We start from the raw sequence: 15,307 nt of genomic DNA on the forward strand, positions 1-15,307 counted from the left end.
TTGTACAATCATTACCATAATCTAAATGTACTTTTAGAACATTTCTGTCACTCTAAAAAGATCCCTTATGCCTAATCCCAGACAACCATCTGTCTTTCAGTCTCTATAGATCTGCCTTTTCTGGGTATTTCATATAAATGGAATCATATAATATGTAGTGTTCGCATCTGGCTTTTTTACTTAGCTATTGTTTTTTTGGTTTATTCATATTATTACTGTTGCCCGATAGTATTTCATTGAATTTCTATACTAAATTTTGTTTATCCACTCGTCAGTTAATAAACATTTGGATTATTTCCATTTTTTGGCCTTTATAAATAATATTGCTGTGATGTTCACTTACAAGTCTGTATGTGGACTCAGGCTTTCGTTTCTCTCGAGTAAAGTCCTAGGAGTGAAATGTCTGGGTTGTATTGAACCTTCATGTTTAACTTTTTGAGGAACTGCCAAACTTTTCCAAAATGGCTGCATCATTTTACACCCTCCCAGCAATGTGCAGTTTAGTTTCTCCACATCCTCACCAACACTTGTTATTGTCTGTCTTTTTGATTATATTCATTCTAGTGAATGTGAAGTGGTATCTCATTTTGGTTTTGATAGACTAATGATGTTCACTTTGCATATGTTTACTAGCCATTAGTATATCTTCTTTGGTGAATTATATGGATACTTTGCTCCTTTTTAAGTTGGATGGTATATCCATTTTATTACTGAATTTAAGTTGGATGGTATATCCATTTTATTACTGAATTTTTTAAAACTTTAAAAAATTATATTTATCAGATATGTGATTTGCAAATATTTTTCTCCCAAATAATTTTTTTTTCTCTGTGGCTACTCTTCTTACTTTCCTAATTTGTCTTTTGAAGCACAATTTTTAACTTTGATCAAGTTCAGTTAATCCTTTTTTTTCTTCCTTTATGAATTATGCTTTTGTTGCTCATATCTCAGAAAAGGTGAGTATTAAAACTACCTTTCTTTTCATGGAATTATGAGATTTGCCTTATTTTCAGGACTAGTCTGGTGATCAGACCTATTTATTGTGTGAGTTTTATTGAAATGTGTAAGGCCTTGCCTCTGGGTGATAGCCACATTGTTCCAGCTTTTTCAGGGCAACTGTTACTGGAGAGGCGGTGTAATATTGATCAAAAGTGTAGGCTTTGGGACCTGACTACCTGGGTTTGAATTTTAGCTTCATTGCTTCCTACCAGTGTTTCTTTGGGTTAGTGGCTTTATTTCTCTTTGCCTCAGTTTTCCTCATCTGTGAACAGTGAATACTGCTACTTTGCTCACAAGATATTTGTCTATATAAAGTTTGTAAGAAATGCTTAGGGCAGAGTAAAGGGCTTAGAAAATATTAGATCTTATTACTAGGGGATCAATTCTGGTTTGTGATAGGGTTGTGCATATTGGCATCATTTGGGGGACTTTGCTTGCCTTTCTAAAATGACAGCTTCTGCTGTGAGTTACACCAGCTAGGGTTTGATAAGCATTGCGCTTAGTCTTCCTCAACACTTTTGAAGTTAATTGTTCCTTAAAATCACTTTTATTAAATGAGGTAATTTGAGTTGATGTGTAGAATCATAAAACTCTTCATCAGATATAAAAATAGGTCAAGCTCTGTTAACACTTAGAAAATGAATACTCTATTAATTCCTCTTGCCAAGACAAAATTAGTGTTTGACAAACCAAGAATTGGGATATAAGACTATCTGCATTTGATAAATATATTCTTCTGCCTTTAGGCTGATTTACTAGCACAGATTCAGATTATGGGATACGAACTTGAAATTCAGAGGTAGAATTCCTGTTTGTTCCTGTTGGAGGAGAAAATGCTCAATTTTTTTTTCTTGACTTCATTTGCAAAATGAGTTTAATGAAAGTTGAGACCTAATTACCTTCAAAAGGGATACATGATTTTATAGGGGACTAGTATCAGAATATATAAAGAATCCTTATAACTCAGCAATAAAAAGACAGAAAATGGGCAAAGGAGATGTACAAATGTCCAACAGGGACATAAGAAGATGTTCGGCATCATTGGTCAATAGTGAAAAGCAGATCAAAACCACCTTATAGTAAATGCAATACCATTTTATACCTACTAGGATGACTATAATGAAATTTAAAAAGGAAAATATTAAGTATTGGTGAAGGTGTAGAGAAATAGGAACCCTCATACATTGCTACTTGGAATGTAAAATTGTTCCGTTCCTGTGGTGAACAGTTTGGTAATTCCTCAATAAGTTAAACATAGAGTTACCATAGGACCCAGCAATTCCACTCCTTAGTGTATATCCCAAAGAATTAAAATGCATGTCAACATGAAGTGAAGTGAAGTGAAGTCACTCAGTCATGTCCAACTCTTTGCGACCCCATGGACTGTAGCCTATCAGGCTCCTTCATCCATGGAGTTTTCCAGGCAAGAGTGCTGGAGCGGCTTGCCATTTCCTTCTCCAGGGGATCTTCCCGACCCAGGAATCGAACCCGGGTCTCCCACATTGCAGGCAGATACTTTGCCGTCTAAGCCACCAGGGAAGCCCATGTCAACATGAAACTTGTACACAAATGTTTTCTTTTTAATATAAACTTATTTAATTGGAAGCTAATTACTTAACAATATTGTATTGGTTTTGCCATACATTGACATGAATCTGCCACGGGTGTACATGTGTTCCCCATCCTGAACCTCCCTCCCCATCCCATCCCTCTGGGTCATCCCAGTGCACCAGCCCCGAGCACCCTGTATCATGCATTGAACCTGGACTGGCAATTTGTTTCACATATGATATTATACATGTTTCAATGCCATTCTCCCAAATCATCCCACCCTTGCCCTCTCCCACAGAGTCTGAAAGACTGTTCTATACATCTGTGTCCCTTTTGCTATCTCGCATACAGGGTTATCATTACCATCTTTCTAAATTCCATATATATGCATTATTATACTGTATTTGTGTTTTTCTTTCTGGCTCACTTCAGTCTGTATAACAGGCTCCAGTTTCATCCACCTCATTAGAACTGATTCAAATGTACTCTTTTTAATGGCTGAGTAATAACTCCATTGTGTGTATGTACCACAGCTTTCTTATCCTTTCATCTGCTGATGGACATCTAGGTTGCTTCCATGTCATAACCAGTGCTGCGATGAACATTGGGGTACATGTGTCTCTTTCAATTCTGGTTTCCTTGGTGTGTATGCCCAGCAGTGGGATTGCTGGGTCATATGGCAGTTCTATTTCCAGTTTTTTAAGGAATCTCCACACTGTTCTCCATAGTGGCTGTACTAGTTTGCATTCCCACCAACAGTGTAAGAGGGTTCCCTTTTCTCCACACCCTCTCCAGCATTTACTGCTTGTAGACTTTTGGATAGCAGCCATTCTGACTGGCGTGAAATGGTACCTCATTGTGGTTTTGATTTGCATTTCTCTGATAATGAGTGATGTTGAGCATCTTTTCATGTGTTTGTTAGCCATCTGTATGTCTTCTTTGGAGAAATGCCTTTTTAGTTCTTTGGCCCATTTTTTGATTGGGTCCTTTATTTTTCTGGAATTGAGTTGTAGGAGTTGCTTGTGTATTTTGGAGATTAATTCTTTGTCAGTTGCTTCATTTGCTATTATTTTCTCCCATTCTGAAGGCTGTCTTTTCACCTTGTTTATAGTTTCCTTTGTTGTGCAGAAGCTTTTAATTTTAATTATGTCCCATTTGTTTATTTTTGCTATTATTTCCGTTACTCTGGGAGGTGGGTCATAGAGGATCCTGCTATGATTTATGTCAGAGAGTATTTTGCCTATGTTCTCCTCTAGGAGTTTTATTGTTTCTGGTCTTACATTTAGATCTTTAATCCATTTTGAGTTTATTTTTGTGTATGGTGTTAGAAAGTGTTCTGGTTTCATTCTTTTACAAGTGGTTGACCAGTTTTCCCAGTACCACTTGTTAAAGAGATTGTCTTTTCTCCATTGTATATTCTTGCCTCCTTTGTCAAAGATAAGGTGTCCATAGGTGCATGGGTTTATCTCTGGGCTTTCTATTTTGTTCCATTGATCTATATTTCTTTGTGCCAGTACCATAATGTCTTGATGACTGTGGCTTTGTAGTAGAGCCTGAAGTCAGGCAGGTTGATTCCTCCAGTTCCATGCTTCTGTCTCAAGATTGCTTTGGCTGTTTGAGGTTTTCTGTATTTCCATACAAATTGTGAAATTATTTGTTCTAGCTCTGTGAAAAATACTGTCGGTAGCTTGATACAGGGATTCCATTGAATCTATAGATTGCTATGGGTAGTATACTCATTTTCACTATATTGATTCTTTTGATCCATGAACACAGTATATTTCTCCATCTATTAGTGTCCTCTTTGATTTCTTTCACCAGTGTTTTATAGTTGTCTTTATATAAGTCTTTTGTTTCTTTTTTTGATCTTCCCTGGTGACTCAGAGTTAAAGCGTCTGCCTCCAATGCGGGAGGCCTGGTTTCGATCCCTGGGTCGGAAAGATTCCCCTGGAGAAGGAAATGGCAACCCACTCTAGTATTCTTGCCTGGAGAATCCCATGGACAGAGAAGCCTGGTAGGCTACAGTCCATGGGGTTGCAAAGAGTGGGACACGACTGAGCGACTACACTTCACTTCACTTTGTTTCTTTAGGTAGATATATTCCTAAGTATTTTATTCTTTTTGTTGCAATGGTGAATGGAAGTGTTTCCTTAATTTCTCTATTTTCTCATTATTAGTGTATAGGAATGCAAGTGATTTCTGTGTGTTGATTTTATATCCTGCAACTTTACTATATTCATTGATTAGCTCTAGTAATTTTCTGGTGGAGTCTTTAGGGTTTTCTATGTAGTGAATCATGTCATCTGCAAACAGTGAGAGTTTTACTTCTTTTCCAATTTGGATTCCCTTTGTTTCTTTTTCTACTCTGATTGCTGTGGCCAAAACTTCCAAACTATGTTGAATAGTAGTGGTGAGAGTGGGCATCCTTGTCTTGTTCTTGACTTTAGGGCAAATGCTTTCAATTTTTCACCACTGAGGATGTTTGCTGTGGGTTTGTCATACATAGCTTTTATTATGTTGAGGTATGTTCTTTCTATTCCTGCTTTCTGGAGGGTTTTTATCATAAATGGATGTTGAATTTTGTCAAAGGCTTTCTCTGTATCTATTGAGATAATCATATGGCTTTTATTTTTCAATTTGTTAATGTGGTGTATTACATTGATTGATTTGTGGATATTGAAGAATCCGTGTGTCCCTGGGATAAAGCTCACTTGGTCATGACGTATGATCTTAATGTGTTGTTGGATTCTGATTGCTAGAATTTTGTTAAGGATTTTTGCATCTATGTTCATCAGTGATCACAAATGTTTTTTTAAAGCAGCATTATTCGTAATACTAGCCAAAAGATGGAATCAACCCTAATGGCCATCAAGAGTTAAATGGATAATCAAATTGTGTTATATGCATACACTGGAATATTATCCAGCCATTAAAAGAAATGAAGTACTGATATATGCTTCAACTTGAATGAAGTTTGAAAGCATGCTAAGTGAAAGTAGCAAGATGCAAAGGTTGTATGTAGTATGATTTATTTTATTTGCCATGTCCAGAGTACCAAACTCCAAAGAGATAAGAAGCAAACTAGAAGTTACCAGAGGATAAGCGATGAGAAATAATAGAGTGATTATTAAATATAAAGTATGAAGTGTTTTTATGGAGTGCTGAAAAAGTTTTGAAACTAAAAAGAGCTGGCAGTTGTACAACATTGTGAATATACTAAATACAGCTCGATTGTCATCCTAAAATGGTTAGTTGTATGCTAAGTGAATTTTATGTCTTTTTAAAAGTGGCAGTGGGGTTCATAAATACATTTACTTTTTCTGCTTTCAGAGATAAAAGTTTTAAGTGCAAGGAATGATGATGCCAGAAAAGGATGACCATATTTGATGTGGCAACTCCAGTGTCTAGATATTTCTCTGAATTCATTTTTCATCTGTCTTTGCTTGGGGACAGTTTGTTCTTAACACAATATTTTACCTATAAATACTGCAGTGTCTGCTAAGATAAAAACTGTCTTTTATAAAGAGTATATTATCTTTGGGTAAGGCCATAAGAGGCCCAGTTGCTCTGAACTAATTAAAAGCCGATGAGGAACAAAAGATTATTAGAATCTATAATTAGGTAGCGTTCCGTTTTTCCTGGACATACCATTTTGTCAGGCTACCAGTTCATATTTTAAAAAATACTACTTTATTGAAGTGAAATTCATTTAACATAAAATTAACCATTTTAAAATGAATGATTCAGTGGCATTTTGCACATTAGCTGTATTGTGCAACCAGCATTCTGTAATATTTCAAATGTTTTTATCACCCCTAAAGGGAATCCCACACCCTTGATACACATCCTTGCCAGCACTTGTTGTTTTCCACTCTTTCGATTATAACCAGCATGATGGGTGTGAAATGGCACCTCATTGTGGTTTTGACTTGCATTTCCCTTAATGGCTGAAGACACAAACATCTTCGTGTAGTCGTTAGCCATTTGTATTTCTTCTTTGAAGAAATGTCTACTCAAGTCCTTTTTCCATTTTTTAAATTGAGTTGTCTTTTAGTTGTTGAGCTATGTAAGTGTTCTTTATATATTATGCATACTGTATGACCCTTATCAGGTATACAGTTTAGAAATATTTCTCCCATTCTTTAGGTTGTCTTTTTTACTTTCTTGATACTCCTTTGATACACAAAAGTTTTAAAGTATGACGTTTGATTTACCAAATTTTTCTTTTGTTGCCATACTACTGGTGTCATATTTAAGAATCCGTTGCCAAATCCAAGGGGTCATGAAGATTTTCCTGTCTTCTAGGAGTTTTGTGGGGAGAAGGCAATGGCAACCCACTCCAGTACCCTTGCCTGGAAAATCCCATGGATGGAGGAGCCTGGTGGGCTGCCGTCTCTGGGGTCGCACAGAGTCAGACACGACTGAAGCGACTTAGCAGCAGCAGCAGTGTGATTATGTGGTTTTTGGCTCCTATATCATTGATCCATTCCGATATAGGTTTTGTACGTAGTATGAGGTATGGGTTCACCTTCGTTCTTTTGCATGTAGGTATTCAGTTGTCCCTGTATCATTGGTTGAAGAGACTCTTCTTTTCCCACTAAATTGTCCTGGCACCCTGGTTGAAAAGTCAGTTGGTCATGGATGTGTGAGTTTCTTTCTTTCTGCTCAGTTCTGTCCTGCCATTTAGTTTTGTATGGGCTGAGTTTCTTGTTTTTCTCCCTTTGATAACAGGATCATGGGGTTGACAGCAGCATTTTCCAGAATCCTAAAAAGCTTCACCTAACTATTGGGATGTTGGTGCTTTTGAGTGAGCAAGAGATCCAGCAGACATGTGAGACGCTACAGCGGTGTAAAGAGGAATTCATTGAGTGAGTAATGCAAAGGAGGGGGAGGGTGGCTGTCCTGTACTGGCCTTTTGTTCTGGTATCATAGACTTGTTTTTGGCCTAGGGAACTGGGTGACATGGGAACAAGAGTTATGGACTGACCCATTTGTAACACTTAACATTGGATTTCTTGTGTGAAAGGTTTAAAGTGGATTTAAAGTATATATTTACAAATTTGGATGGAAAGGCTCTACCTTAAATTTTGCTAATTCACTAAGTAGTTTTTATTCTTTATCAGGACATCCCATTCCTTTGTCAAAAAAGAAATTCTCTTCATTATGTGTATGAGTGTATTAGTTTTCTGTGCTGCTGTAATATATTACTGCAAGATTGGTATCTTAAAAAAACACAAATTTATAATCCTATAGTTCTGTGGGGCAGAAGTCTGATACAGGATTCACTGAGCTATTATCAAGTTACTGTCAGGGTTGTGTTCCTTTCTGGAGGCTGCAGGGGAGAATCTGTTTGCTTGCCTTCGAAGTCCTGTTTTTAGAGGCCACCACATTCCTTGGCTAGTAGCCCCCTTCCTCCTCCTTCAGCACTAACAACATTGCATCTGTTGGGCCCTCCGTCTGTTGTCACATCTCTCTCTCTGGCCATAGCAGGTACAGGTTGTCTGCTTTTAAGGATGCATGTGATTTAATTGAACCTCCGCAGGTAATGCAGAAAAATCTCCCCAGCTCAAATTCCTTAGCCTTAATCACATCTGCAAAACCGTCTTTGCTGTCTTTGAACTAGTGTATTTACAAATCCAAAGAGTACAACATGGGCATCTTTGGAGGGCTCTTACTGTGTTTACCACAGTTACTCAGACATTTTAAGATGATTCCCTAGGAGAGTCTTCATTGTATTCCAGAAATGCAGAAGACTTTTTCTTTTTTTTCAAATAACAGGTAATTTTGTTTGAGTCAATAAGGACACCAAAAACTATCCAAGCAGTCTGGACAGGGAGAACATTGCTGTGCTGATGGCTGACTTCCTATTGTTTTTTACTGCAATATTTTAACTTGTATGTACATCTGACGTAACAGCTCTGTTTCAAAGGATCATCTCTCCCCACTGACCCCTTCCTTTACTCTTTTCACATAAGATTGATACAGAACAAGAGCAATTTGAAAATTGACTCACTTGAATAATTTTATTTTTATGCAGTTATAAAATACAGTTCAGTTCAGTTCAGTTACTCAGTCGTGTCTGACTCTTTGTGACCCCATGAATCACAGCACGCCAAGCCTTCCTGTCCATCACCAACTCCTGGAAGCTACTCAAACTCATGTCCATCAGTCGGTGATGCCATCCAGACATCTCATCCTCTGTCGTTCCCTTTTCCTCCTGCCCCCAATCCCTCCCAGCATCAGGGTCTTATCCAGTGAGTCAGCTCTTCACATGAGGTGGCCAGAGTACTGGAGTTCCAGCTTCAGCATCATTCCTTCCAAAGAAATCCCAGGGTTGATCTCCTTCAGAATGGACTGGTTGGATCTCCTTGCAGTCCAAGGGACTCTGAAGAGTCTTCTCCAACACCACAGTTCAAAAGCATCAAATCTTTGGAGCTCAGCTTTCTTCACAGTCCAACTCTCACGTCCATACATGACCACAGGAAAAACCATAGCCTTGACTAGATGGACCTTTGTTGGTAAAGTACTGTCTCTGCTTTTGAATATGCTGTCTAGGTTGGTCATAACTTTTCTTCCAAGGAGTAAGCGTCTTTTAATTTCATGGCTGCAGTCACCATCTGCAGTGATTTTGGAGCCCCAAAAAATAAAGTCTGACACTGTTTCCACTGTTTCCCGATCTATCTGCCATGAAGTGATGGGACCAGATGCCATGATCTTCGTTTTCTGAATGTTGAGCTTTAAGCCAACTTTTTCACTCTCCTCTTTCACTTTCATCAAGAGGCTCTTCACTTCTTTTTCACTTTCTGCCATAAGGGTGTCATCTGCATATTGGAGGTTATTGCTATTTCTCCCGGCAATCTTGATTCCAGCTTGTGCTTCTTTCAGCCCAGTGTTTCTCATGATGTACTCTACATATAAGTTAAATAAGCAGGGTGACAATATACAGCCTTGACGTACTCCTTTTCCTATTTGGAACCAGTCTGTTGTTCCACATCCAATTCTAACTGTTGCTTCCTGACCTGCATATAGGTTTCTCAAGAGGCAGGTCAGGTGGTCTGGTATTCCCATCTCTTTCAGGTGGTCTGGTATTCCCATCTCTTTCAGAATTTTCCAGTTTATTGTGATCCACACAGTCAAAGGCTTTGGCATAGTCAGTAAAGCAGAAATAGATGTTTTTCCGGAACTCTCTTGCTTTTTTGATGATCCAGCGGATGTTGGCAATTTGATCTCTGGTTCCTCTGCCTTTTCTAAAACCGGCTTGAACATCTGGAAGTTCACGGTTCACGTACTGCTGAAGCCTGGCTTGGAGAATTTTGAGCATTACTTTACTAGCGTGTGAGATGAGTGCAATTGTGTGGTAGTTTGAGCATTCTTTGGCATTGCCTTTCTTTGGGATTGGAATGAAAACTGACCTTTTCCAGTCCTGTGGCCACTGCTGAGTTTTCCAAATTTGCTGGCATATTGAATGCAGCACTTTCACAGCATCATCTTTCAGGATTTGAACTAGCTCAACTGGAATTCCATCACCTCCACTAGCTTTGTTTGTAGTGATGCTTCCTAAGGCCCACTTGACTTCACATTCCAGGATGTCTGGCTCTAGGTGAGTGATCACACCATTGTGATTATCTGGGTCGTGAAGATCATTTTTGTACAGTTCTTCTGTGTATTCTTGCCACCTCTTCTTAATGGCTTCTGCTTCTGTTAGGTCCCTACCATTTCTCTCCTTTATTGAGCCCATCTTTGCATGAAATGTTCCCTTGGTATCTCTAATTTTCTTGAAGAGATCTCTAGTCTTTCCCATTCTGTTGTTTTCCTCTATTTCTTTGTATTGATCGGTGAGGAAGGCTTTCTTATCTCTTCTTGCTATTCTTTGGAACTCTGCATTCAGATGCTTATATCTTTCCTTTTCTCCTTTGCTTTTCGCTTCCCTTCTTTTCACAGCTATTCGTAAGGCTTCCTCAGACAGCCATTTTGCTTTTTCACATTTCTTTTCCATGGGGATGGTCTTGATCCCTGTCTCCTTGGTCCATAGTTTGTCAGGCACTCTGTCTATCAAATCTAGTCCCTTAAATCTATTTCTCACTTCCATTGTATAATCATAAAGGATTTGATTTAAGTCATACCTGAATGGTCTCGTGGTTTTCCCTACTTTCTTCAATTTACGTCTGAATTTGGCAATAAGGAGTTCATGATCTGAGCCACAGTCAGCTCCCACTCTTGTTTTTGCTGACTGTATAGAGCTTCTCCATCTTTGGCTGCAAAGAATATAATCAATCTGATTTCAGTGTTGACCATCTGGTGATGTCCATGTGTAGAGTCTTCTCTTGTGTTGTTGAAAGAGGGTGTTTGCTATGAGCAGTGTGTTCTCTTGGCAAAACTCTGTTAGTCTTTGCCCTGCTTCATTCCGCATTCCAAGGCCAAATTTGCCTGTTACTCCAGGTGTTTCTTGACTTCCTACTTTTGCATTCCAGTCCCCTGTAGTGAAAAGGACATCTTTTTGGGGTGTTAGTTCTAAAAGGTCTTGCAGGTCTTCATAGAATGGTTCAACTTCAGCTTCTTCAGCGTTACTGCTTGGGGCATAGGCTTCGATTACAGTGATATTGAATGGTTTGCCTTGGAAACAAACAGAGATCATAAAATATAGGTCCCATCCTATTCTGACATGGTCTTGTAGAAATGGGCTACCTGATTCATTGGGTAAAACAAGGTAAAATGATTTAAGTTTTTTCTATAGTTATGTTGTATATATAAGGAGATCCAACCAGTCCATCCTAAAGAAAATCAGTCCTGAATATTCATTGGAAGGACTGATGCTGAAGCTGAAATTCCAGTACTTTGGCCACCTGATGCGAAGAACTGACTCATTTGTAAAGACCCTGATGCTGAGAAAGATTGAAGGCAGGAGGAGAAGGGCATGACAGAGGATGAGATAGCTGGATGGCATCGCCGACTCAATGGACATGAGTTTGAGTGAACTCAGGGAGTTGGCAATGGACAGGGAGGTCAGGTCTTGCGTGCTTCAGTCCATGGGGTTGCAAAGAGTCGGACATGACTGAGCCACTGAACTGAACTGATGTTGTGTATGAAACTGTAGTACAGAGATTTATCTGTCAGCCAGTTCTCATTTTTTCTATTAATTATTTTGAAGACAAAATATTTTTCTTGAACAAAATCATAAGCTGATCAGGTTTGCAGCTACCTGTTCTTTCTGAATTTCAAACAGCACGGAATACTTTGTCTTGTTGTTTGCTCAGTGATGGAAATAACTATTTTCTCTCTTATCTTACCTAAAATTCAAAATAACTTGATGTTTCTATTTAGATATTTATAGTTTTCCTTGCATAAAATAAAACTTTATGCTTTACTTTATGAAGCAGAGCCACTTTACCTTGTTTAAGGTAAAATACTTCTGATACTTTAACTTCCCAGATTACTTTTTGTTAAATAGAACTGGAAGCAGCTGCATTTTTTGGCTGCCATTAGGATAATCCTGCTAAGAAGAAAAGGCAGATAAAATATTTGTAAAAAAGTATTTGTTTTTTTACTTTATGAAAATCAGGTCACAGGATTTTAATCATGGAAGCTTTATCCTGAGCTATGTGAGGATTTAGCCGAGTTCTTTCCTTTTATGTCTGTTGGTGCCTTTTGTGACTAAATGCCAAATCTGAACCCTTTAAGCATGTCAGGGTTGGTGTGCATAGGGAATGAAGAGCGTCCTTAATAGTTACTAAGAATTTTTGACATGACGGGATGAAAACAGTAATTGTAGTTTTTCAAACTCAGCAAAGCTTTTGAAATAGGACACATTACCCTGCCAAAAATCTGCAGTGCAGGCAAAAATTTTTTGAAGATGCTCTTTTCAAAAAGCTGAAAATATTTGAAACCAGCAAGTAAAGCAAGCCTTTCCAGCTGCCTTCTCTCACCTTCTCTGCCACATACATTTGTTTAAAAAGTATATAGTGCAAAATTAATTTACCTGATTGGCTAGGGGGACGATAATCAGTATTGGTTGTTTGTCTCGATATGCCTGATTTTCCTAAAAGAAAGAAAAGTGAAAGTGAAGTCACTCAGTCCTGTCCAACTCTTTGTGACCCCATGGACTGTAGCCTACCAGGCTTCTCCGTCCATGGGATTTTCCAGGCAAGAGTACTGGAGTGGGCTGCCATTTCCTTCTCCAGGGGATCTTCCCGACCGAGGGATCGAACCCTGGTCTCCTGCATTGCAGATAGATGCTTTACTGTCTGAGCCACCAGGGAAGCCCAAGTCCTTCTAACAAAGCCCTGGTGTAAATTGCATCATCTGCCTTCTTTTTCTTCACTATTCTTGATTTTTGATCTCAATCTTTGCACGTGGTATACTTTGAAAAAATGTCAGTAAATAATGGCATTTCTAACCTGAGCCTTTTATGATGTAAAGATTTCAAATTAAAGTATAAAAATGGAAAACATTGGGAATGAATTTGTGGTTGTTCAGTCACTCAGTCATGTCCTACTCTTTGCAACCCCAAGGACTGAAGCACACCAGGCTTCCCTGTCCTTCACCATCTCTCGGAGCTTGCTCAAACTCATGTCCATTGAGTCAGTGATGCCATCTAACCATCTGGTCCTCTGTTGTCCTCTTCTGCCTTCAGTTTTTCGTGTAACATGCTGTAGCTTAATTTGGTGGCTTTTTAAATTGAGGTATTAAATAAATGTGGCTGTATTGGAATTTAATTAAAACTGTAGTGATATATAAATATTCTAAAGAAATGGGTGGTTGAACATTTATTTCAAATTTGGGGGTGATAACTGAGTTTAAGGGATGTTACTTGACCAGAAATAGAATTTTGATTTCAGTTCTTAAGCTTAAGGCTCATGTAGCTGTGTAGATTTCAGATGAATTATTCACAGTGTTCAGTAAGTACTGATGCTCAAATGTGTCCCTTGTGACTTTTCTTTGTGAGATGTGAAACACAAACAGTGCAGTGGTTCTGAGTATATAATTTGACAAATATGCAGCTCTTCTTAGCTCCTGTATCACTCAACTCATACCTGAGTGTTCCCAGTAGGCCTGAAGTAAAACCAAGTAAGTTAAAAAGGGAGGAGAATGAGGAGAGAAGAAAAGGAAAAATACCCGTGGGCAGATGTTCCCAATTATTGCCTTGGATGTGTCTCCATTGTGAAGTGTGCTCACTGGTGTCCCAGGTGGGATAGTTTGGTCAGCAGGACAGAGAGCACTTATCAGCGTTTTTCTTTACTGCTCTTTGATTCTCTCTCTTGATAAATCCTAGAGATAGGTTGACAGAGTTTCTGTTTCCACTTGTAAGGCAGCCTTTGGATCCTTTTCCAGTGTTTTGTTTTTGGTACCCCGTCTAATTTCGAGGGTTTGAGGTCGTTTAGAGTGAGGACGCAATGGCACCCCACTCCAGTACTCTTGCCTGGGAAATCCCATAGGTGGAAGAGCCTGGTAGGCTGCAGTCCATGGGGTCTTGAAGAGTCAGACCCGACTGAGCAACTTCACTTTCACTTTAACTTTCATGCATTGGAGAAGGAAATGGCAACCCACTCCAGTGTTCTTCCCTGGAGAATCTCAGGGATGGGGGAGCCTGGTGGGCTACCATCTATGGGGTTGCACACGACTGAAGTGACTTAGCAGCAGAGTGAGGACGTATATACAAAAGAAATGTTAAAGTCAGACAGATTAGAAACCAGAAAGATGGAATGGGAAGAAAATTCTATCTAGAAACTGAGGTAAGATAATAATTGTGCTAGAACATTAAAATTTAGTGCTGTTTTCAAGCGTCAGTATACTTGAACTAAATTCTAAAAAGAAACACACCAGTTATTAAGGTTCTTATCTTATAAAAAGAAGCATAACAATTTTAGGGGAGAGAATCCTTTTCTGGCTCTCAGTCCAAGAAAAATTTGTGTAAATCTTAGCCTAAAGAACCCAAGAATGATGATGAGCAATGTCTTTAATGGGAGTTTTGCAGAAGATAAAAAAAAAACATTGTTCATGTGGGTGTGACATGAAATTGAGGGTGTAACGTTAAGTATAACCTGGTACAAGTTTTTAGTGGGAAACTAAACCGATGGTATGGTGCTTTCTGGTGGTCTAACTATGCAGAGTTGGAGCTGAAAAAAATGTAGAGGAATGTATACTTAGTATTAAACTTTTGTTTTTTTCCCTGAAAGCAGTTTTGTTGACTGCACTTGAATGGATTGAATGGCAGTCTTTCATATTGAATTCTTTGGCTATTACTAGGAATGAAGATACACTGTACTACTGATTGAAGCTAAAGTCTTCAATCAGGTGATATTTCAGAGTTTGGCTTGTGTTTTTGAATATCCCACTTATTTATTGGAGGTGGTTATAGAGTGATTGAGGCTGTTATTTTTTCATTCAAGTGACTGTCTGAAATAGTTGGGTTATTTAGTTTCTTAGAAAAATTCTGGTCTTGTGAAATAATAATGGCTTTAATGTTTTAGGGGAGTCTATCATTAGGATTCCTAAGAATCTCCCTGGGCCTCAATTAAATATCAGTAAGACTTTTTTGTTTTTCTTTATTTGGAATTATCCTAACATCCTGTTGTCTTTGAGCCAGTACCACATTTTATTCAATGATAATATAGGCATGTGTCCATAATCACAAAATTGTCCAGAACATCTTCTCCATTTATAGTGGAACATCATCAGAGATTTATGAAGTACTCACTTTACATAGGGCACTGTTGCAGGTGCTGGAGTCCTTGGCCTCACAGGGCTTGGAGAAGGCTGT

The 15,307-nt window shown here is 38.6% G+C and overlaps 1 protein-coding gene across 7 annotated transcripts in view; it reads left to right on the forward strand.

The window, feature by feature from the left end:
* ASCC1 (activating signal cointegrator 1 complex subunit 1) overlaps positions 1-15,307 on the forward strand; it is a 107,234-nt gene that overhangs the window by 35,342 nt on the left and 56,585 nt on the right. For all 7 annotated transcript variants that reach the window (XM_040242505.1, XM_040242509.1, XM_040242506.1 and 4 more), the window contains exon 6: positions 7,282-7,418. In XM_040242505.1, the coding sequence (XP_040098439.1) occupies positions 7,282-7,418 (137 nt within the window). The remainder of the gene's footprint in view (positions 1-7,281; positions 7,419-15,307) is intronic.

Source organism: Oryx dammah, unplaced genomic scaffold (assembly GCF_014754425.2).
Source record: "Oryx dammah isolate SB20612 unplaced genomic scaffold, SCBI_Odam_1.1 HiC_scaffold_6, whole genome shotgun sequence".
NCBI lineage: Eukaryota > Metazoa > Chordata > Mammalia > Artiodactyla > Bovidae > Oryx > Oryx dammah.